The following is a 24,390-nucleotide window of genomic DNA, read 5'->3' as shown; positions in this document are numbered from 1 at the left end:
CCCGAGCAAGGTCAAGTCCTGTCTTTGGCCCATCCCCGGAGCCTGGCATGCACAGAACTGGAGTGCCCAGAGACACGCTTTCTCAGATGGACACCACAGGGGACTTTGCACAATTGGTTTCTGGAAGGTCCACAGCTCTGCTCTCTGAGCACATGTTTGGCTGAGGCTGCTCAGTGTCCATCTCCAGCACAGCTGCACTGTGAAGATTAACCCAGCACCCAGGATGGGGCCGCAGGACCCCAGTCCCTCCTCCTAGCAGTCAGTCAACTATTAATTCATGCCTGTCCAGAGTTGGAGGATGCAGCTCTCCCGTCACAGGTGTGGGTTTGGCCCTTCCCCTTCCAACACCCCTCCGGGAAGGTGAGTCACCATAGCACCCAGCACCCCCACTAAGCCCACACCCTCATCTCTGTGGCATCTGCTCAGACACCTGGAAACCACAAAGGAGGCTGGCCGAAGTGTGTGAAGCAGGTCCGAGTGACAGTGCGATAGCTCAGTGGTCCCCACAAAAGTGCCTATGTCCTAAACCCAGAACCTGCGAATTGGTCTTTATTGGAAACAGGTCTTTGCTGATGTAATTAAGATCTCAAGATGAGACTATCCAAGATTATCTGAAAACAATGTCCCTATAAGGGACCCACAGATGAGGGGCAGAGGAGGGGAGCCCATGTGGCCACGGATGCAGAGGCCAGAGGGACGTCTGCAGTCCCAGGGTCAGAAGAGGCTCCTGTAGTGTATGCAGGGGACATGGTCTGCTGTCACTGTGACTCTGGACTTGTGGTTCCTAAAACACGACAGAGGCCGTCTGTGTGTCGAGCCACCTGGTTTCGGTGATCTGTTGGCCAGCCCAGGCCACTGACATTCCTGCTCTACAGCATCACTGCTGCTCAGGGACAAGCTGTCCACCGAGCTGCTCTGTACACTGATACATGATAAAGGAGATCAGGCTTGGGAGGCAGACCTCTGACACCCCTCTGCGCGGGCCAGTGTCGGAGGGCACTTGGGTGCCCATCAAACGAAACCCACAGGAGCTCAAGTAGAGGAAGCCACACAGCAGGGCCTGCCGCGTGGGGGAGTGACGGACTGCACCCACTCCCAGGGTCTCACCCTCTCCCAGGGGCTCACTCACTTCCCCAAATAGGGATGTCCCGGCTCTCCGCCTTCATCACGATGGAGGACATAGTCATGGTGACGGGGATGGCATCGAAGTAGGATGAGTGTGGCGCCAGCGTCAGGATGGCAGCCTCAGTAGGCAGTGCCTGTCGCCCCTTCACGGCCACGCGGTGGAAGCCGCCAGCGAACCACATGGTACGCATGATAGCCTTGAGCAGGACATCCACGACCCTGGAAAAGAGGTGCAGCTGTCAAGCGTGTTCTGTTGCCACGGAAGCACAGGAGATGACACAGGGGCCTTGGCCAAGTTCTCAGTAGTAACACAGCACACCACACGTCAAAATTCAAGACTCCACCCCTTCAATAGCAGCAGTTTCTCTCTAGCATTCTCTCACACTGAGATAGAAAAACCATTACAATACAAGAATGCACATTAAAATAAGGAGTAACCCAGGGTGAGAGCGGGGGAGTGTCCGCGTGTGGACCTCCCTCGCCTCATTCCCCGAGGATCCTGGAGCTGGACATCCCGAGCTGCTCCTGGAAGAGCTAGATGAACATGAATACACAAAATAAAGAAAACACAGCCTAGCCGGGCACTGGTGGCTCATGCTGTCATCCTAGCTACTTGGGGGGCTGAGATAAGGAGGATCACAGGTCAAGGCCAGCCAGGCAAAAGCTCTCAAGACCTCATTCCAACAGGAAAAAGCTGGGCATTGTGGTCACAGCTGTCATCCTAGCAAGAAGCATAGAATAGAATTGTGGTTTAGCCTGGCCTGGGCAAAAAGTGAGATCCTATACAAAAATAACAAGAGCAGAGAGGGCTGAGGGTGTGACTCAAGTGGTAGAGCCTCTGCCTTGTAAGCACAAAGCCCTGATTCAAACCCCAGTACCATTCGCTCCAAAAGGAAGACAGAAAGAGCTCAGCTTAGATCAGCAAGCTTGTTTCCTACGCTGTCCTTTCTAGACAGATGAGAACTTAAGACATACAAACCTGCATGCTGTCCTTTTTCTAACCCCTAACAAGGCATACCCTGATCACTGCTCAGCCAAACCATGAGATGACCTCAGTATCAGCAGCCGAGGGTCACTGGTTCAAAGAGGACACTGCCCTAGAAGAAGCCAGGTCTTGCTGGCTGTGGGTTAAGCAGGTGACTGAAGTGGACGGAATTGCTGCACAGATAAAACCCAGATCCCAGACTGACTGGTTTTCCCAAGGTGCTTAACACTCTCCCAGGAGGATCCTGAGAGCAGAGCCCTGGCCTTGGCCAATCACTGAGGGCCCAGGGTCCCTTGAGGAGTCACCTTGCAAAGATCTTTGCTACTTGGAGGATAAGGAATCACTGTGGTGACACAGAGACTCTGGAGACCAAGCTCCAATGCTCTACTTGAGGGCAGGTGTGACACACAGGGCACTTGTACTTTTAGCTGAACACTGCCAAATGTACTTTTCTGTATGGTGTTATTTTCACAACAAAAGCATGTGCAAAAGTAAAAGTCAACAGATAGCAACTGATGCATATGGAAAAAGAAGGAGGGCTGTGGGGGACAGGAGCCAGTCCTGGGGGGCAGGAGGGAGAGGGGAACGCAAAGTGTGTATCGAAGTCTGAACCTGTTATTAGAGATACTGACCAGCCCTCGGATGGAAAGGTGGGATGGCACCAGGGTGGAATGGGGGAGCTAAACCTGGCAGCTCTTCCCCAAAAGAGTGGGAGCAATCCCACTCCTGGGCTGGTGCTGTGACATGGCCTCAGGAAAGCTTGGTTCACGGTGGAATGCTGGGACTCATGCCTCTCCCCACAAGGCCAAGGCAGCAGGTGACAAGCTCAAGTGCTTAGAGGTCCTAGGCAGCCCCACTTCTGGGGAAAAATTAATCAGGGGATGAGCTACATGCCTAGGTGTGGGGACCTCCACCAGCTTCTTAGGAAATCACACTGGGGAGCACCCAGACTCCAAGATGCCTGAGCAGAAGCAGTCCCATTCAGAGGAGCTAAGAACAGACTCAAGGGCCTCAGAAGAAGGGCTGAAGACACTACCACTTACAGGTACTGTCACAGAGGTGAGGAAGAAGGGAGCTCTGGGCACAGTCAGAGGGCAAGAAATCCCTCCTGGAAATCAGCACGAGATGAAAAGTCACCAGGAAGCAACTAGGAAAATGGGGAAGGAAAGCTCTGGGAAGAGGCAGGGGCAGAGGGAGGGAACCACAAGACACAGGAAGAAATGACTTCTTAGAATCAGGAAAAGCATGTGTCTTCAGGAGTGTATGAATAAAATATAAAAAATGCTCCAACTTAAAAATCTCCTTCAAATCTTCCAGTTGTCAAGGGCAAAGAGAAGATTCTGAAACCCAGGTCACTTTCCCACAGAAGTATCCATCAGGAGACAGCAGAATCACATTAAGGCTGAGGCCACCGGCTTTACACTTGGTCTCTGGGGCTTCTTTTTAGGGGTGGGAATAAGAATTAATAAGTGAAATCTGAAGTTAGCAGGAGATGGTATCTAGGAAAAATAAAGAGAACAGGGCACAGAGTGTCAGGAAGAGCAGGAGAAAGCCACAGCACAAAGATAAGAAGGAAAGGGGGCTTAGCTCTTCAGGTGCCTGGGGCGGACCCTCCAGGGAGAGGTCAGCCCTTGCAAAGGCCCGGGGGCAGAGGCATACCTGAGTGCTAGAGAAATGGTGAGGCACCCTTGTGACCAGAATGAAGGGAGGGGGTAGAGAAGGGGAGGGGTGGCAGATCATCACACTATGTAGGTGTTGAAAGGACACAGCTTAATTTTGGGGAGCAGACCAGGTTGCTTCTGCAGGGCTGGAATGAGAAGAGCAGCTAAAGGCTGTTCCAAGGCCAACATGGTGGCTAGACCATGTAGAAATAGGGTGGAGGAACCAAATCCAGCTGTGCCCTGAGAAAGAATCCCAGGTCTGGCCAGGCCACCAAGGATGCCTGAGCTGCTACCAATGGAGACAGAGGCCAAGGCTAAGACAGGTGGGGAGCCTGGAAGATCCACTCTGGATCCACTGAGTCAGGTCCTAGGGTTGGAGCTGGAGGGAGGGCTGGGACAGAAGTTGAGGTTGGGAGTTGATGGCTTACTAACGTCATCAAAGTGGAACGGCTGCAATCACAGGGGAGAGAACCCACGAGGACACATGGGTGCCAGAGGTGGGGGAGGAGAGAGCCACAGGGAATAAGAGAGAGTGGGGCTTGTGGTAGAAAGGGGCCAACCTGGAGAGGCAGGACACATCCTGGAGGAGGCCGGGCAGCCAAGGGCCTGAGTAAGACTGAACCCAGGAGTAAGACTACCAAGACCCCGGTTCCCTAACCATCACTGGAGAAGGGGCAAGAGCTGAATTCACCCCAGCTTTTAAGAAAGAATGGATCCCACAGAGGTATGCTTTTAAACTGGTTCTCCTATGAAGGTGCCAGCACTTAGGGAGGTCAACCCTGCCTGCCAGGGGGCAGCAATGAAGGTAGAGAGGAGAGTCAGGGCCAGGGCCATGGCTGACTTTGCTGGGAACAGGAAAGCCATGGGAGGTGCAGATGCCACAGATTGTGTGTGTTGCCTGTTCCTCTGGCAGCCCAAAGGAAGCTGGGCAAGGGCAGGGGGAAAGAATATGGTGTGATGCTCAGGTTCAAGCTGGATTTCCAGAGGCACACACGATGCCTGGGCTGTCATGGTAACAGGCTCCAAACCTGGGAACACAGTCCCCTGCAGAGTGTTTGGGAACAGGTCCTCTGAGCTGTCCAGCCTGCAAGGGCCAGGGCTTAGACCACAACCATCCACACCCCCTAGCCAATCAGGACCTTCTCTGGATGACTATGTCACTCCAGGTGCTCAGGTTTTGCACAAAGATGCTAGGATTCTACCACACTTTGCATTTTGAAAGTAACTTAAAATAAGTGCCTTTTAAAAAATTGTGTCATTCATCGAAAGCCTAAGATTTTTATTTTAGGAAGGTGTGAATGACACGGAACTTTCATTCAGCAAAAATCCTCCTCAATGCCATCCATTCAAGACTTCTCCTCTGTGTGTACAATGAACAAGTCCCCAGCAGATTTGTCATTATTATTTAGCAAAATGCTGCCCACTCTGAATCCTGTCATTTTATTACTTACTTTTTAACGTTTGGGGTGTTTTTCAGACACGGTCTCACTATTGTAGCACAGGCTGGCCTGGCAAATCCTCCAGCCTCAGCCTCTCACGTGCTGGGATTTCAGGTGCATACTACCATGCTTGGAGTTGCATCTTGTTATTTTAAGTCCTTGTGTCCCTAGCTAAGATACATTGTTACTATGTGTCCTTTCAGGAGTCCACAGTGCTAACTGTTGTTTCTTCCATCCAGCTCCTGACCCCAGCACCTAACCCAGCCCAGGGATATACACCCACTGACTTTCTATAAATGCTGATGGAGATGCCCAGGGCTGTGGGGTGTGGGGACTCCACCTAACACAGCATGGCACAAGTACACTCTAATGTGTATACATACATACATGCACATGCAAGTATTCTCCCTCTTTCTCTCTCTCTCTCACACACAGACAAAATAATGCTTAGTGTCAGCAGACACACACACACAGATCCCTCAGGACACTGTGTCCTTAAGAAATTCCAGCCTCTCCTCGTGAAACTCTGCACCTGCATGTCTTGCGCATCTTTGAAGCAAGGCTGTCAGAGCTAGGGTCTGCTGTGGCCCATTTGCTGCCTGCTGGAGCAGAGTGGTTACTCACAAGCCTCCAGGTTACCATGGGGAACTGGAACAGTCTGAGCCACCCACTTTGAAGAGACAGCATGCTGCTGCGTGAGGACTCCTGATCGTGGTCAAGACGGAGAGGTAAGCTCAGCACAGAGCAGCGCAAGGCAGGTATTGTGCCAAAGGGCGCCGGGAAGGCAGCCTCAGGCCCTTGCTACCTGGAGCCCAAACCTTTCACTGAGCACCTGCATCTGGTTGCAATCACAGTTCTCTGCTTCCGGGCAGGGTTTCTGTGCCAACCAAGCTGAGTCTGGCTCTGGTTTGGTCTGGATTTGTCTTGCGGGGTTATATTTGGTACCAGAGTCATATTTTATGTTTAAAACCTTTTCAAAGGATGTCAAGACAAAGCGTGCTCTTTGGAGAACATTTCTGAGGATTTGCATCAGAAAGGCAAAGTGAAGAACCCAAGGCCAGTGAGGATATCATGGACCCAAGACAATACTGGCTGACGCTGACCAGCTGAGTGATGATCCCATGGTCCCCAGACAACTAGTTGACAACAATCAGCCGGATGTCATGACGTCCACTCATTCACAGAAGGCTGGCATGAGGGCCCCTGACCCGCAAACTGTCACCTAGTGTGATTGTGCCTGCTTGCAACGACTCAGGAACACTGGGTACCCATCTCTGTGGGTCTGACCCTGACATGGTACCAGAGACCCAGAGCTCAGAGGAAAATACACTTCCCATGTGTCTCTCACCTGTGCTGTGTCCTGTGCATAGGGCCCATGCAGCAGATGCCCTGGAGGAAAAGGGAGGGCCAGGCAACTGCATCAAGCCTGGGACATGCCCAGTGATGGTGTTTTAGGCTTGGAGGGCACACAGCCCATCACAGCCGCACAACTCTGTTCTCTGTGCAGCAGCCCTGAATGGTGTGGAAGTGAACAGCATGGCTGTGTACACGCCAGTGAAACTCTGTGTACAAAAACAAGCAGCTGCTGGGTTTGACCTGTGGGCCTTTCTATTTCTGAACTCTTCAAGGACCCCCATATTGCTTAGAGATGCTTACAGCACAGAAGGGCTCCCAGAGCACTGGTTTATGATGTGTGTGACAGCTGGTGAGACACTGAAAATATTTATCAAAATATGAATGGTATCTTCACACTTTCATTTCTTACTGGCATACACTTTCAGTTGAAGTATTTCTTTAGGGATTTAAATGAAGCAAGGCAATTCTGTAACATGACTTAACTTTTTATACTCTGTCTTCAGTTTGGGTGTGCTCACAGCACATCCATGTACAGACAGCTGAGGTTTATTTATATCCAATGCTTAAGGGCAAGGATAAGTTTGGGTCTACGAAGCAAGAGAGGGGCCCAATCTGCAGAAATGCAGTGAGAGGCCTGGGCCAGCCGTGGGGCAGGGCTGTGCCTGGCTCCTGCTGATGGCCAGCCAGAGCTTCCACTTTTCCAGGACTGGTCAGAAACCAGGATTCTGATGTCAAATCACCAGATGTATAAGATATTGAGACCTGTTTACAGTCTGTCCACTTTTAATGAGCCCAGGTCGAAAAGGGAGTGTCTTGTCTGGCCCCCTGCCGCCATCTGCTTCTCAGAGCCAAATCCATTAGAACTGCTCCACTTAACACCTGGAGGATGGGACCCTCTGGCCCACAGCACCTGTATAAGGGTAAGGCAGCTCTGTGGAAGGAACTGAGGCAAGGGCCTGTCTAAGCAGGAGGCCTATGTCACCGTGGCACCCAACCACCTCAAAGAAACCACTCACGGCCCTAGGTCCAGGGAGAGAATCTCTGGAGACCCAGAGCCAGGTGAGGGATGGCTGGACTGACTTCCAAGCGCAGGCCACAGGAGACACAGCAAGTTCTGCAGCAACAGCCCTGATGGTGTAAGACCTCTGTGCTCCAAGTTGCAGCAATGGTGGACATGCGGCCTGCAGAACCCTGAAGATGAAGCCTTGGAGCCAGGCAGGGAACACACAGGGACCAGTCAGCTTCCAAGGAAGCAGCAGGAGGTTGGCAACAGTTCCCAGTGAGGTAGGCTTGGACAGGGAGTAAGACAGGCTCCACTGGACTAACAATGACATTGTGACGACAAATACTTGCAACACTACCATGTGCACCTTCCAAAACCTACTTACTTCCGCCATAAGGCCAGGGGCTGCTCAGGCTCTTTCTCAGGAGGTCCCAGAGAAGCCACGAGTGCTAACGGCCAGGCAAGCAGCATCATGAAGGCAGCAAACAGGAGCCGGATGGGGAACAGTGTCAGTGTCATGAAGGCCACCTGAGAAGACAGAGAGGCATTTTTCTGGGCACACCACTCCACACGCTGGACCTGCCTGGACCCTGGCATCTCTCTGCGGAGCCAAGCCACGACCCCACCTCCTGCCTCCTTAGTAAAGCCACCCGGGAGACAGCATGAGGACAACATGGCAGAACTTTCTCTGCACAATGACCACTCTGACCAGGCAGGCAGCCTGGCACCCAAGACTGGGGCCCTGGCCCTATATGCCTTGCTTCAGCATGTCATGCTGTCCCACCCCTTCCCAATTCATTCATGTGGACACGAGATAGCCGTCTGTGAGGCAGCGGGAGTGGGGCTCACAAGACTGGACCTCAGACCAAAGAGGGTAGAGGCATTAGGGCAGCACTCCAGCCCAGCCCAGAGAAGCCCTGGCCGGATGCATGGGCAAAAGGCCAGAGCCCGGAGAGGCGGAGCTCACTGGACCCAGTCTCACACCAGGGCGTAGTGGCAGAACAGGACCAGGTGCTGCAGGTCAGGAAGACCCTGTGGAAGGCAGCCAGCCCAAGGGGCAGCCCCAGATGCTACATTTTCCACAGTGCTGTGGAAATCAGCATGGACTTGATGCTCAGAGCCCCGTCAATCATGCTCCCATGTATTAAGGTGGGTGCAGCTTATGGTGGCCTGCTGGCTGTGCATCCCTGGGCAGTCATCTGGTTTCGAGTGGTGGTGACCCTAGTGTCTCTCCCACTTCAGCACAAGGTCCTTCTTCAGAGCGGACATGACATCTGCCTCCCCGGGGATGCTGGCCGTGTGCTGTCATCACGTCCTTTGCACCTGAGAACCCACCTTCTTGCTCATTTTCTAGGAGTTTTAAGTGGTGGGCGGTGTTGGATTTTTATCAAATGTCTCTCCTGCGGCTGTTGTGATAATTACACGTGTTCTCACTTAATCTGCTAATGCAATGTGCTGTGGCCATCGCTTCTCTGATTTTAGAAGCTGGCAATCAATGCTGGGAAGCTACATGTCAGGATTTGTGTTAGGGATGACGACCTGATGGGACTGATGCCTCACAGGTTCCCAAGCAAGACACCTGTGGTCCCTGCTGTCTCCTGGTCAGATGGTGACACGTCACACCTGTGCATCTTTGACTGTTGCTTCAGTGTTCCCACAACTACTGTTAACATAGACAGTCTTTTTCTTGGGTTAATTTTGGTGTTTTCCCCAGGAGGAGATTCCCTTCAAACCTCTCAATAGGTCTTCCCGCCCTCTACCGAGCCTCCCCGAGCCTCTGGGTTCTTACATGGAGGACCCCTTGGCTGAGGTTTCACATTCATTTATTGGAATCATTTGTGGTCCAAAAATTCTGGAAATAAACAATTTTGAACTGTGCCATTCTGAGTGGCTTGAGGAAGTTTCATCCTCTGGGGACTTGTGAGCCACAAGGACACCTTGACCCTCAGCTCGCAGAGGGGATGCATGTGTCAAGGAGGAAGATGCAGTGTGCAGGTAGACAGTAGCCTCAACACCGTTCCAATCCAGAGAACCTGGGGCTCCTTGGTGAGGCTGAGTCCAGGTTAGGGATAGAAAGTGTGGGATGTACCCAAACACCTGGTGTAGCCAGGGAAGCGAATAAGAAGACTCAAGAGCCCCGGGGCCAGGAAGGAGTGTTCAAGACTCAATGGGATGACTGATGCAATGGCTGATTTACCAGACACATTCAAGACCACGTGTCCATAAGCACATGGGCACACACACTGATACACATTCATATATACCCATACAAACCAACAGAGTCATACAATCGCACACACAGATATACACACGGAGGCATGCTCACACATACACAGACATATTCACTCACATTAATACATATTCATACACGTACTCACGCTGACCTCACTGTGGCCCCTGGCAGAAGTCAGAAAACCCATTGCTGAGTGTGAAGGTAGTCCTGGAGGAAGAGGGAGACCCAGGTGGCCTTTCCCATGAGAAGTGGCTTTCAGGCAGCCCCTGTGGACATGGGTTTGGCCCAAACACACACACACAGGTTTCTGGACCCATGAAGGCCTGCATAACCAACCACAGCCTCAGTACAGATTTAGTAAAGAAGCTCTAATAAAGTGGACTCCAGAGAGACTCCCGCCCCTCCCACCATGTGAGGACACGGAGAGAAGCTCTCCGTGAGGGGGACCAGGAGGGGCCTGGAGGCCAACCCAGACCCTGGACTGCAGGCTCCAGTAATGTAAGAACCACCCACGTTGGTCATTTGTTATAGCTATTGACTAGAACAGGGTGGGACAGAGTGGGGCCTACATGAACCCAGTCTGGCCACACACTGGTAACTGTTGAGACTGTATGAAAGGCCATGGGGCTTGAGGCATTTTCTACTCTGCTGTTAGGAGTTGCACTATCCCCTCCAAAATTCCTAAGGCCACAGCACCCTGGATGTGACTGGACTGTAGATAGGGTCTTAGGTAAATGAGATTACTACAGGACTGGATCCAATCTGACTGGGGTCCTTATAAGATCAGGACACAGACATGCAGGGAGGGAGGACATTTGAGGACACACAGAGGGGACATGTCCAAGAAGGAGGAGCCAGCCCTCTTCTAGTCTGAGGCCACGGTGTTGTCATGGCGACCACCTAACACACGATTGACAGCTCCAGGATGAGAAGTCTGAGGACGATTCTTGGTTTGTGTGTGAACAGGGCCATCTCCAAGCACTGGTCTGGGACACTGAGCAAAGGTGCCCTCAGTCACAGGGCCTGGGTTGGACTTGATGGTGTCAAGCAGTTGACTAACTGACCACCCACATGCAAGGCTGGCTCAAAGGTCCTTGCTTCATAACCAAGACTGGGCCACCAATGCGTCACTGAGGCAGCCAGGCTCCTTCATCTCCAACCATGTTCTCTCAGGGCTGTCAGGGACAACAGGGTCAGACACGTCTTAGGACAGATGACCACACAGAATAGGCCCAGGTCAGGCAGGTGTGAGAACTGTGACCCCTTCCAGCTGCACACTGGAGAGATGGAAGTCGTGGCAGCCCAGCCAGGGAGCGAGACTCTGACGATGACTGCAGTGAGAACAGCACAGGGGCAACTGTCTGCTCACAGGGAAGTACCACACCAAGGACACCAGGCCAGTACCACAAGGGCAACTGTGGCAGACCTATGTCTGTGCCAGTGGCTTTGGCACCGAAGGGCACAGATCTGCACCACAGGGCAGCTGGGGATGGCTTTCCCAAATGAGTGCTCTAAGCTCCAACACCCATGTGCTGACCTCGGGAATGGTTAGCAGGACTCCAAAGGACACACGAAGATGCACCCACAAATGTGCCAAACAAATACCACTCCTGCACACAATGATGCCACGTCAGATGCACACATCTGCGGCCACAGAAACACGCTTGCTGCAGTCACACCTGAGCTGCATTTCTTCTCCCAGAGGGCTACTGACAGCGGTGTGAGTGGAAATAGACTTGGTGCTCACCCTCAGTGAGTGTGCCATCTACCCTCAGCCACTGCAAGCCACGGTGGAGGCTGCAGGTTGAGAAGCACACACAGCAAAATAAACACGGGTTGCGAAGATGCATCAGGCCTAAGATGTTCCCTGGACAGAAGGCTGAGCCCAAAGTCCTGCTGAGTCCCCAGGTTCTACGTGCTCCTGGGGTTCTGGAAGCAAACAGAGATCAGGGTACATGGGGCCCAGTGGAGGGGACTATTGGACAGAGCACCCTGGCAGTAATCATGCAAGGCAGAGGGGCCCTGCTGGGCTCCAGGAACCAAGTGTCCAAGAAGCCCTGAGCAGGACTGTTTGGCACGGACTTCCTCAAGCTGCAGTGTACACTGAGGTCAGGGTCTCCAGGACAAAGCTGGGCTCTGGGGAGGCAACGCTGCAGAAATGACCAGCTCTGGATGTGGCATCAGCTCTCAGATGAGCATCCCTGGACACAGTAATGGCCAGCAGCCCCTCCTGGATTTCCGTTCTCCTCCACAAAAGAAGAACAACTTCCCACCCCACCTTGGAAGCACATCATGGAGACCCCCAGCTGCCCTACTCTGGGTAGATGAACTCAGATGGGGCCAGGAAGAGTCACGTGGTAAACTGGAGGACTTGCTCTGTCTGTGTCCTCCTCAGGAAGCTGAGAGGTCATTGCCACACTGAGGGTACGGTGAGTCTGTGCCGAATGCCCAAGCAGGTTGGGAGGACCTTGGAAGCAGGGCAGGGGGCTGCGTGACTGGAGTAGCATGTTGGGGCAGTGGCCCCCAGAAGCAACACACCTCTCCAGACACCGCGTGCAGCTGCCAACTACAGTGCTGCTGATGGCAGCACAGCTGGATGCCACCCAAGGGTGGCACCAGGGCACAGGTGAATCAAGGCCGTTTGTGTGACAGTTGAGGGAGGAGCTGCAAGTTACACAGGGCACTTAAGACAGATCCTGAGCTCACAGGATGGGAAAGGCAAGAAAGAAAGTGGGGTTCAGGGCTCACACTGTGCCGCTCAGACAACTTTCAGCATCAGGCAAGCACCATTCAAGAATTGTGGGCCTCAGTGAGCACAGAAAGGTGGGAAACTGAAGCAGTGCAAGCCCCTGATGGGTGTGGGGCTGGAGAGGCACACAGGCTGGGAGGAGCAGGAAGCTGCAACACAACCAAAAGAGGGGCCTCGCTCTTCAGAAGAAGCCAGTGTCTGAGCTCGACCGGCTCAAGTCAGACACCTGGGATCTAAAATATAATGAAAAACCCAGGTGCCTGACCTCCAGTCTCATTCTGCCCAGGACAGCAACCAGAGAACAGAGGTGCCTGGGGCCCCACTGCTGGTCATGAAGGGATGCACCAGAGCCCCTCTCCAAACCCCACAATGCTCCCCAGTCCAGAAACAGAAACCCAGGGCAGGGGCTGGGGGGGTGGAACCACAGCTCAGACACAGCACAGGTAGGACGTCACACAAATGCAGGGCTGGTGAGGCCACAAAGAGGCTTTCAGGGCAATACAGCTGGTTAATAACTGCCCCAAACCTTGCACCCACCTCCAAACAGAGTGGGCACCACAGGCTGGACTTTCTGAGCAAGGATCAGATCTAGGTATGGCCAGGCTACATCCCCCAGCCCCATGGAGCCCTACCACTGCAGCCCCATCCACATGGAACCCACCACCCATGCAACCCATGTTGGGACTGAGTCCTGACCAGCTCTCCTCCGGGGTTCCCCTCTCCAGTGCACAGCTGTCTCCCTGGTCCTGTCTCTCAGGTGCCATCTCAAGGTATTAACAGCTTTCCCTCCTCTTCTTTCACTAACTCCTGACCGCTTCACTTCTAAAACAAAACCAGAACCAAGCCCAAGACAGGCGTTTTGGCTCTTGGATCTGGGACTGCTAAGGATGACTGAGGAGGGATGAGGAGGGGTCCTTAAAGGTCACATGCCCCTCATCTGCATGACCCCCAGAGAATAGAGAGTGAAGAGTGACAGAGCTGATAAGCAGGTGTTAAGTAGGAGCAGCCAGGACAGGAGGCAAAGGGAAGCAAGGGGATCAAAGTTCGTTGTGACAGGAAGCGAGGTGGGTCCAGAAGTGGAAGGAGCGGTCACTTGCATCCTTCAGCAGCCACCGTGAGAGGCTATAGCCTGGTCCAGAAGTGGAAGGAGCGGTCACTTGCATCCTTCAGCAGCCACCGTGAGAGGCTATAGCCTGGTCACCTACAAATTTTGAGGCCTGAGGACAGAGAAGCACAGATTTACCCAGGTGGATCAGAGACATGAGAGGAGGAAACCCTCCAGGATATTGGGAGGCACAGGAAACCTGGGCCAGAGATTTTTTTTCCTGTTACTTATCAAGCAAGCTATTTCTGAGAATTCTGGTTTAGACCAGACACAGTACCCTTGAACCAGGAACTGACGACTGATGTCTTGGAGCAGCAGGTGTACCACGCAGAGGCACCCAGCAGGGCCGGGCAAAATCAATGCATGTCTACCAGGGCCACCGGCTGACACAGGTAGCGAAGGACACAGTTTTATTTTACCATTTCCTTTTAAAGCAAGAATGGCTTTAAAAAGCACATGCAGGCGTCCTCGCCTGGAGCACAGAGGTGAGCTCCTTAGGGAAGCCTGCCAGCCCAGCCCTTCACACCTGACAGCCACCCAGGGCCCCTTTAAGCAACTCAACCAGGCTCCTCCCGCCCTGTGCCCGTCACCAAACACCTCGCTGGATTACAAAGTGCCTGTGGCCCCCTGATCACAGCTTCTAAGTAGGAAGCAAACAGTCCTTTGCAGATAGCTATGAGGCCGGAAGCGGAAGAGGAACAGGAGACACTGGCACTGTAAGCTGCTGCCGTAGCTTTATCTTTTCACACACAGACACTACGAAGACAAACCCAGAGCTCAACCCACCCCTCTGTGCCCCAGTGCCCCACACTCATTGGGCCAACGGGGTGGGGGCAGACACAGGTAGCATCCAAGGGGTGGTTCAGCAGTATTCACGCTTCTTCCTGTGTGATATGCCCAAACTTACATGGGGCTCATTTGTCTGTTTTTCACTAACACGTGAACACCGACCACCTCCGTGGCCTCAGATCTCAACTGCACCGTGCTCTGGAGCCTTCAGACATTGGTGTGAGGCTAAAACTGTGCACGCCTCCACTCGGGAACTTTCCTTAGAGCCTGGGCTTAAGCTATCTATAAGCACTTCTTAGCTCTCCCACTCAAATCTAAAATTAAATATAGCTTTTCTAACGAGAAGCTATTTTTCTTCCAAACCCTCAGCCAGCCCCAACTTCCCACACCTATGCGAGCGCCGTCAGCTGAAGTCTTGAGTGCTGCCCGGTGGAGAATTCTCACCTGCAGAAGGATACTGCTGATGTGCTCTGAGTGTGCAAATCTACCCTTGGGACCGAACAGATGACGGCAGGGTGGTTTTCCCAGGCATGGCACCCTGCAACTGTAGGACCCCCATGATGATCACTCACCAACACCAGGGCAGATGGCCTTTCCCTGCCCACCCTTCCAGCCAGCTTCTCTGGGTCAGCTGGAAGATCCCAGAGACGTCTGCCAGGATTTGGGTCTGTATCTGGTGCCTCACTGGGGACATCCTCAAGGTGATGCCAGTAACAGCTCAGGTTCCTGCACTGAACCCCGGGGACACTGCCTCGTGATCGTGGGGGGAGGGTGGGAGCGGCGCACGGTAGGAGGGCCAGTCTCCCTCGCCTTCATGTGGACCTCACACAGCTGGCATCCAAAGCAGGCACTACACTACAGGTTGGGAGCACGTCCCTCGTCCAAGATGCCCTACGAGCTTTGGAGGGGCTGGTCTGGGAAAACCTCGGGTCTGTGATATGGTTCTGGAGCCTCATCACTGAGCGAGCAGGGACCTGGGCAATTCCCATGGCTAAATGTCCAATGTCCCAATGAGTGTGGGGCACTGGGGCACAGAGGGGTGGGTTGAGCTCTGGGTTTGTCTCCTCTCCACACATATGCTGCCGGCCACCAGCCCGTGACTCCTTGCTCCTGCCTGGGCTCCTAGGCTGATTCTCCACTGAGCAGCTGTTCACGTGTCTAGTTCACCAGGTCGCAGGTGTCTTCAGAGCACTTGTGGTGCATCTCCTCATTCAACAGGTGGCCGCAGCAGGCCACGTGTGACCTGTGAGCGAGGTACAGCCACCTCGCTCAACACAGCCTCATCCCCTGCAGTGAGGACCTGGGTCTAACCCTGATGGACGAGCCACACAGTCATGGAGGACAAGTCCTGTAAGCATGGAGGATGAGTCACGCAGGCAAGCACAGCTTGGCTATCAGGGAAACGAAGTGGTGCTGGCCAGTGGAGGGATCTCTGCAAGCCTGCGAACACCCACAGCAGGCTCCCATGACTGGCAGAGGTCAGGTGCATCGGCTGTACTCAGCATGGGACACAGGACAGGAGCCCCAAAGTCAGCAGCAGTCCCAGGGCAGCCACCCCTCATCCCAGACGAGGTGATGTCCCCTCCCTCAAGGTGGACAGGACCTGTGCAGTCTCACGACGCAGAGGGCTCCCCTAAGTGCTGAGCGAGGGGCATAGGGCAGGAGCTCCTTCCATATTAAAAGACCTTCTTAGGCTACAGACATGGTTGAAATGGAAGAGTGCCTGCCTAGCAAGAGGAAAGCCATGAGCTCAGATCCCGGTACCCACCAAAATCAAAGAAAAAAGACCTCCTTCACTTCCCTCCTGGCTTCGAGAGCCCCTGCAGGCTAGACATATTGGCTCACATCTATAATCCCAGCTACTCTAGAGGCAGAGATCTGGAGAACTGGTGTTCAAAGCTAGCCTGGGCAAAAAAGTTAGGAAGGTGTGGCAGGGCATGCCTGTAATCCCAGCTATGTGAGATGCTGTAGGTAGAAAAACTCATGACCCTATCTGAAAAATAACTAAAGCAAAAAAGGACTGGGGTCATGACTCAAGTGGTAGAGCACCTGCCTAGCAAGTGAGAGGCTCTGAGTTCAAACCTCAGTAGCACAAAAAAAGAAATAAAATAAAAACAAGAAGTCCATGTAGCCCAGGCTCTGGGTAAAGAATTCTCCCAACCCTAGCAAAAGGCACTGGTATGTGGACCTTTAACCCTTTGATCTGCAATGCAGATTCCTAGGCACCCCACTCTCTGGCCTGAGGCTGTTCCCTACAGTCCCCTGTGTGGGATGGCTCCTCCCCGCTTATTCACTCAGCAAACACAAGCCCAAGCAGTATTCTGGATGGGAGATGGACTCTACAGGGAAGGGGTGGGTGGGCACTGTCTCTGAAGGGTGTCTGTAGTGACTGGTAGACTTCAGCAAAGACTAAAACAAATGGGGGCTGTGTGCTGAAACCTGGAGGACAGTGTCGCATGTGCAAAGGCCCTGTGGCTGGAGGGCACAGGGTGGGCAGCATACATGGATGCTCTCAGTCAATGCCCCAGTCCCTGCTTTGGGACCATCGTGGTGGACATACACCAGGAGCTGCCCCACTGGCCCTGGGCTGGCCTCCTCCTATTATAGGCTCAGCTGTATACAAGTCTCCTCTCCCAGATTTTCAGGAACCCACCCTCTCCCTTCCCCACACCCAGCTGGGAGCCAGAGCCCTGTCCCTGTAGCCTCAGGTGGGAAATCCAACTTCAAACCCCATTGCTGAGGGCCTGCCTGTCACCTAACTGCTCAGGGCCCAGCTCCTACAGATGCTCAGAGAAGCAGAGCTGGGACAGAAGCAAAAAACCCTGGAAAGTGTAAGTTAGGGGCTGGACATAATCCATTCTGGAAACAAGGCTTGGCTCCCAAAGCAGAAGCTGGCTCAAATCCCTCTGTAGGGACAGGGTTACAGCTGACCTACTTCCCGGGCACCTCACCTTGCGGGGAGGCCTCCTTGTAATTACCTGCCTTGGAAAGAGAGATTTGGAGGCACTGAACCTCATGTGCAGGACGGGCCAGCTGGACACAACACGGGTGGGACTCAGACAGAAGCACGGCTGCCAGGTGTCTGGGGGCCCACGGCCAGAGACACTGCAGGAGGCCTGAACTTTTGAGGGATGGAAGGACAGGGAGGACAGGGGTGAGGGGCTTGCTTCTGCCATGCTGCCACAGCCCACCAAGGGTCAAAATGTTGAGGAATGTCGCCATAAGCCATCTATGCTCCCAGGGGATGCTGTCCCTTGAAGAAGGGCTAGTTCAAGCAGCAGGTGGCAAGAACTACCTGGTTATTAACGACTGACTGTTACTCCAACAATCGCTCCTGGGGACCTAGCAGGATCCTCACCCTCAGGGCTTGCAGGCCAGATAGGCCCCTGCCCTGACCCTAAGGCCATAATTTCACATTCCAGCTCTGAAGTTGGGCAGCTGAGGCCCTATGGCAGAATTTATGCTCTGAGCCAGTGGTCACTGGGGTGGGGACCTGAGAGGGGACAGACAGGCAGGGGATGGCCTGCTCAGAGAAGTGGGCATCGTATGACTCCCACTGGGCAGTGAGATAGGCCCGCTGGAGCGCCACAGGGACCCACTCTGAATGGCCCCCTCCTCCAACCCCTGGAGCCCAGCAGGGAGGCTCAGCAAAAGCCAGACCCAAAGTTCTTGTCATCTCCAGGACCCCGGCCTTGTCTGAGCAAAAGAATGCAGAAACCCACACCCTTCGGTAGTTCTACATGCCCTCACTTGTTCAGCAGGACAGCCACACGCCCTGCCTGCTCGGGCACCCCTATGCCTAGCATGTCCTGAACTCCCCAACTGTGGAGAGACCCAAGCAGGGCCTGTCACGTACAGAGTACCCTGTGCCACCCACAGACACAGGAGCACCCCCAAAACATGGTAGCTATGCCTTCAGCTGGTCAGGGGAGGAGGGGGAGTAGACAACAAGGGGCTGTGTATCCCCTGACTGGTCACTCCTGAATGCAGGGTGAAGATGGAGGTCACAGCACAGTTCAGGTACAGCTGCAGACGGCGTGGGGGCAGAGCAGCTGGCCGGGGGCGACTGTGTCTGTGAAGGTCCTCCCACCTCCACCCCGTGGCACATTCACGGTTGGGCAGTGGTCAACACCTCCACCCATGGTTCTGGGGGCATCCTGAAGGGCTACAAAATGCAAGAGTGGAGGAAGCACTGTGCCTGGGGTGGGAGCGGGGGTGGGGGGCCTTGCCAGCCTGAGTGTGAGCACAGTATTTAATCACACCCAAATCACCCAGACCCCAATGCTGGGGTGAGGGGGACATGCTTTACTGGGCAGAGAGGAGTGGCGAGGACACACGCCGACTGACTCAGGCAGTCGATAGCAGACATGCTATCGACACACACACGGAGCACCAGACACTTCCCTTTGGATCCATCTTCAAAATAGGCCACAGCTACCCTACAGGTTTGCAGAACAGAAACTCCAGCCCTGGTCAGGACACTAAGGCACATCAGCAGCCCCATGAGAGCTATCTGGCCCCTGGCCAGCTGAATTGGTGGTACTTTTGTCCTGGGCTGTGTCCTGTGAAGGGACTGAAACAGGCAGATTGAGGAGCCCTGAGGTCAGGAAGAGTCCCTTGGGGTCCCTGGGTCAGACAGGCTTTGAGACATGATTTTGGTGGATATCTTGCTCAGACACTCCTGATCACACGTCCTCACACGGGGTGAGGGACAGGCCACTGCCCATGATGTGAAAGGTAAAGAGCCTAGGCCAGCTCACTTACTGGGCACCTTACAGAGAAAAAGGCGACCTCTGATTTAAACCAAAAGATAGGAAAAACTGTAAAAATTACAGCTAAGAAAGTGGAAGACAGCTCTTATCCCAGGCACATTAACACTCAACGGGTACTGAGAAAAAGCAGCACGCACATGCTGCATCCAGACCCCGGACACCCGGGTGGATGCCAGCACAGTGGGGCTCTGAGCTCCCACGAGAGTAGAGTGAATCCTGAAATCGACAGCAAGCTGGATGCCAGCCCCAGGCACAAGGCCAGAACTGAGCATGAATCTGTGAAAGTGTGCACTCCACTGGTATCTCGGGACCGTGGAGAGGGGACAGCGAGGCTCTCAAATGTCAGCTGTCTGCCCCGGGAAGGTGCTGCCCTACTTGGGTCTGGAGTGGGGACCACACTATGCAGAAGAGTGCAGAGCTCAGCCCACGTGTGAGACCTAAGCCACGCCCACTGCCAACGCTGAGGGCCACAGAGCCAGCCCCAGGGCCCACAAGGGAGACAGGTAACAACCCGCAGAGTTGACCATGCATTGACCATGTTAAAGTGCCCTGCTCTTTCTAATGACATTAACACGAGGTCATTCGGGCAGGTACTTTTAGTAATGCTAGTTTAAACCAGGTATGGTGGCTCATGCCTATGATCCTAGCTACTAGGGAGGATGGTGGGTTGAGGCCAGCAGGGGCTACAAAGTTAGTGAGACCCCATCTCAACAAATAAGCCAGGCGTTGTGGTGCATGTGGTCCTAGTTACACAGGAGGCAGAGATCTGCAGGACGGAAATTCCAGGCTGGTCCCAGGCAAAAACCTGAGATTCTATTGGGAAAAGAAGGAAAGCACAAAAGGGCTGGGGGTATAGCTCAAGTGGTAGAGTGACCATACAGCAAGTACAAGGGCCTGAGTTCAAACCCCACCAAGAAAATAAAACTAATAATGTTGGTTTAAGACTTGTTCTATGCCTTCACTTTTGCATGTTTCTGTGCTTTGCTGTCAGTTTTAAACCAAAGCTGTGTGTGTGTACATTTACACATGTATATGTGTATACACGTATGATAAAATTTCAAGTTCTCAGGCAGAAGGCTATAAAAAGTCAAAGTTAGGTCTTTCTCAATGTTGAATCTCCCTTCCCACTGCCCAAATAACCACTACCAAGTTCTAAGTGCACCCTTCCAGATGACCTGGAGGAGAAGGCCAGGTGCGGGATCCCTCTGAGGCCATGCAAATGTCCTCAGTAAGCCTGACCACACTGCACCAGGACATCACAGTATCCCAGCAATATACCTTCATCTGTGACACAGGGACATGGTTCTGTGTTCCATCTGCCTCCCAGGGCTGCAGCTGACAGTGACCAAAGGTCAGGACCTCCCTTGCCACATGTGGACTATCAGATGTCAGGTGGCACGGGCCACAGGCCTGGTATCTGCTCCAGGCATCCGGGGAAGGGATGGATGCTGTGCAGTCCTGCCATCTCCTCTGCCCCTTCACTGTCCTCCATGTCCCAGAGGCCCCCAGGGCAGCTTCGGGGGCAGGACACACCCCTGCGGTGGCACAAAGGAACACCAGGGCGGCCAGGTGCCCCATGGGCAGGGTGTGCTTGTGGGCCTGGGGCCAAGTGCAAACACCAGCCATCTGCAAGAGAGGCTGGGGGAGTGGAAGGGGTGGCGTGGGACCCCTGCTCTAGAAGTACTACACCTGATTGGAGGCTGTGAGGGGTGTGTGTGTGGGGATGTGGGGGGGGGGTCCACCTGCTGCTTTCAGGTATATGGAAAAAAGGACTAAACACTTTGAAGTAAATTCCATGCAGGGCTCTGTGGTGGTTGTGGGATTCAGCCTTACCATCGTCCTATGGGGGGACAGAATGGATGGTGGGAATCACATCGTCCTCTAAGCCCTAGGCACTGACATAGGACAGAGCTCCAGCAAGGAGAAGGTGGCTCTGCTGTCCAGGAAGTAAACTCAGAGCTGGGAAAACCCACAGAGCTGGAGGGAAGTGCTTACACCACAAAGTTCATGGGAAGTACCCCAAAAGCCCTGGTGATAGAAAACCATCTCCAGAGTTCAAAAATAACAATGAACCTGACCCTGAAGAACTTCAGCTGAAAGCCCCAAGACCCAGCACTGCACTCTTTCCAGTCCTGTACTTCAGCTGTAACCCAGCCTTAGCCAGAGGTAAACACCAGCAGGCTTGACCCACCCCAATGGTCTGGGTCCCTCTGTCAGATCTCCGTGAGTTGCTTTCTGTTCACAGAGATGCTTAAGCTCTTCACTAAATCTGTAGTTAAATGACAGATGGGCTGCCAGGGGCCAAGGTGGCCTGTGTGGCCTTAATCCAAAGCCACACAACAGCCCCTCCCTGGAAAGGGACAGGCAATGGATGGTCTGGCTCCACTTGGAACTTGGGCATGTGAGTTTCCTAGCCTCTGTCTTAACAAATCCTTTACTTTCTTTGGGGAAACATTTACCATGGAGAAGCTTTAGTGATACCTTATAAAGAAGACAGCTTTCAGAGCAATGCTGGGAAGAGCTCTCCGAGGACATCTAGAAGCAACATCCCTTGGTCTCAGGATGTAACAACTAATGAGTGACAACTTTGTCACAAACACACTGATGGCTCTGGGGGAGGGGGGCCTCCGGAACATGGCGCCAAGGTGCAGACGGAGTATCTCTCCCTTTTTTGGGAGGCCAAAGTGTCCAGCCCACCTGTTCTTACATTGCATGTCACCAAGTGCTGCCACCCACACCTGGCCTTGAGGGGCCTCCTGAAGAGCAGCCCTCAGCAGAACACTGCTCCAGCCACCACCTCATGGACTGGAGCACATCCATGACCCCTGCCCCAGAGAAGCTGAGGACAGCTCCAGCCTGAGCCACTGGGCAGGCCGGGAACTTCCTGATTCCACACTCAGCTAGGTCTCTGCCCTGCCTCCTGTTGGAAGGTGGTCACATGCTTTTGGGCAGCACAGACGTGTGCATCCATGTTAAGGGGGCTATGACAGGCAGGGCACAGAGGGAGTGGAGGTCCACCTACCTGAAGGGAAGACTGGAGGAAGAAGCTGGTAGGCCAAAGAAGAAAAGGACAGGAAGAAAAAGCCCACCTGAGGGGCAATACAGCCAGGCTGGGTGGTGGGGCAGGGTGGCCAGGCGGGGTTGGGACTGCTTGATCAGGGTGGAGTGGACAGGGTGAGAGTGAAGAGGTGCCTCCAAAATCCCAGGAAGGAGTCAGAGTTTTCTCCTGAGAGAGCCCATGGAAGGATTCTAAGGTTCAGAGACGCAGCAAGAGGGAGGGCACCAAGCCAGGGAGGGACTGGGGAAGAGAGCTGGTGGCTGGGGAGGGACTGAGAAATGAAGGCAGGCACAGTTACAGGCACAGCCCACGCAGGTGAGGATGTCACTGAGCAAGTGATACAGCAGAGGAGGCTCCAGGCAAAGCATCACAAGCAGCACTGTCCTGTCCCCACCTCTGTCTGGCACCAGAAACAGGCAGAGGTAGGGAACAACCTGGAGCCAACTTGGGGATAACCTGGCCTCTCCATCTTCAACCTTCTGTCCACCATTTCCTTCTCATAGCCAAGCAATCCCACAGGAGCTCTGAGAAGCAGCAAGTGTCCTGGGAGAGTGACAACCTTCACCGACTTGACTTCAAGAGCTTTTCACCTTAATGTTACCTCAGAGAAATGACACACTGAAAACATCTCAGTCTCCTCCCAAAGGAAGTTTTCCCACAGGCAGGCGGCCACAGGAGTCCTGAACCTACGATAGCGCCTAGGTATTACTGGGGACTCAAAAAAAGGGCCTTTGGGTGATCACACAGGACTTCGGACATACCTGGCCCCAGAGAATGGGGGAAGTCAACACAGAGGACCAGCATTGCAAGGGACATGTGATCCATAGTGAAAGCCACAGGAACAAAAGGGGCCAGTGTCCCTCCCTCCGCCTGGAGGTGCCCACTCACCACCCTCCCAGCCCACAAGTGAGGGTCAGGGAAAGCCACCGCACACGCGTTCCCTCCCACGTGGGGAGGGAACCAGGTCGTATAAAGTTGATTCCGTCACAGCCGCCCCAGGGGAGCGTCCCTTACAGTCTGGATGATGTGCGTGCCCCAGGAAACAACTTGCATACGTCGATGTGGAAATCCTCCTGCTGGCTTAGCCCAGGGGCCCCACACGTCCGCTGCCCCGGGCGGTGATTCAAGTGACCAGCCAGAAGCCACAAAGTCGGCCTCCCGCTCCGTGGTCCCTGTGGGCGCCCAGGGGCCTGCAATCGGCGGGAGCGGGCGCACGGACCAGGGAGAGGCGGGCCGGGATGCGGGTGCGGGCCCAGGGAAGAGGGCTGCGTGGCTGAGTTTAGGGATGCGGGTACCGAGCAAAGGGGGTGCGGACGGCGGGAAGCCTGGTTACGGGGCCGGAGGATCCCGCGGCGGAGCGCATGGGAGAGTGGGACCGCTGGCCGCGGGGGCTGAGGGCGGCTGCAGGGGAGGGGCCGCGGCTGGCCGGGCCTGACTGCCCGGGTCCCCCTCCCCACCCCATCCCGGCGGCGCCTCCCGGGTCCGCATCCCCGCCGGCGCGCGCCCGGGCGTACGGAGAACCCACCTGGGCCTTCTGCAGGGCGCTCAGGCGCAGCTCGTGCACGAAGGGGTTCCGCCCCGGGGGCGCCAGCCGCGGCGCATCGCCGGCCCCAGCGCCGGAGGCGGGGGCGGCCCGCGGCCCGCGACCCCGCAGCCTCATGGCCGCCCGTCCGCCGCCGCCGCCGCCGCAAGGGAGCTGGGCGCGGGACGCCGCGGAGCCGACGACCGCAGGCGGGAGGAGAGCGGAGCGGGGCGAAACCCGGCCGAGCGCGGCGGGCGCGGGCAGAGGATGCGCGGCCAGCGGGCGGGCGGCGCAGGCGCGGGAGGAGAGATGTGACGTGGGCGGGGGGCGGGGCTGAAGGCGGGGCGTCCCGCGAGCCCCGCCTCCGCCACCGAGCCGAGCCCGCCCCGTGCGCGTCCGGATGCGCGCGGACGGGCTGTGTCCTCTCGGGGCGCCGGCGGGCTCGCCGCGGCTGTCGGGCTGTACGGCCCGTCGCGTCCGCCCTGCCCGCTCAGCTCGCCTGTGCGCCGGCCGAGGGCGCGGTCAGCTGTGGCCTAGCGGGGACGGAGGAAGGGGCGCGCACGCGCGCTCCCCCGGGTGGCGGGCGGGTGATT

The 24,390-nt window shown here is 54.8% G+C and overlaps 1 protein-coding gene across 1 annotated transcript in view; it reads right to left on the bottom strand.

Moving 5' to 3' along the window:
* Positions 1-23,950, bottom strand: part of Lpcat1 (lysophosphatidylcholine acyltransferase 1) — a 47,969-nt gene extending 24,019 nt beyond the window's left edge. The window contains exons 1-3 of the mRNA XM_020183020.2: positions 23,801-23,950; positions 7,955-8,097; positions 1,130-1,344 (exon numbers count right to left, since the gene is read on the bottom strand). Of these exons, the coding sequence (XP_020038609.1) occupies positions 1,130-1,344; positions 7,955-8,097; positions 23,801-23,935 (493 nt within the window). The 5' untranslated portion in view covers positions 23,936-23,950. The remainder of the gene's footprint in view (positions 1-1,129; positions 1,345-7,954; positions 8,098-23,800) is intronic.
* Positions 23,951-24,390: the final 440 nt, after the last annotated feature.

This window comes from Castor canadensis, chromosome 6 (genome assembly GCF_047511655.1).
Source record: "Castor canadensis chromosome 6, mCasCan1.hap1v2, whole genome shotgun sequence".
In the NCBI taxonomy this organism is placed as follows: Eukaryota; Metazoa; Chordata; class Mammalia; order Rodentia; family Castoridae; genus Castor; species Castor canadensis.
This window is presented reverse-complemented; position numbering and strand designations above follow the sequence as displayed.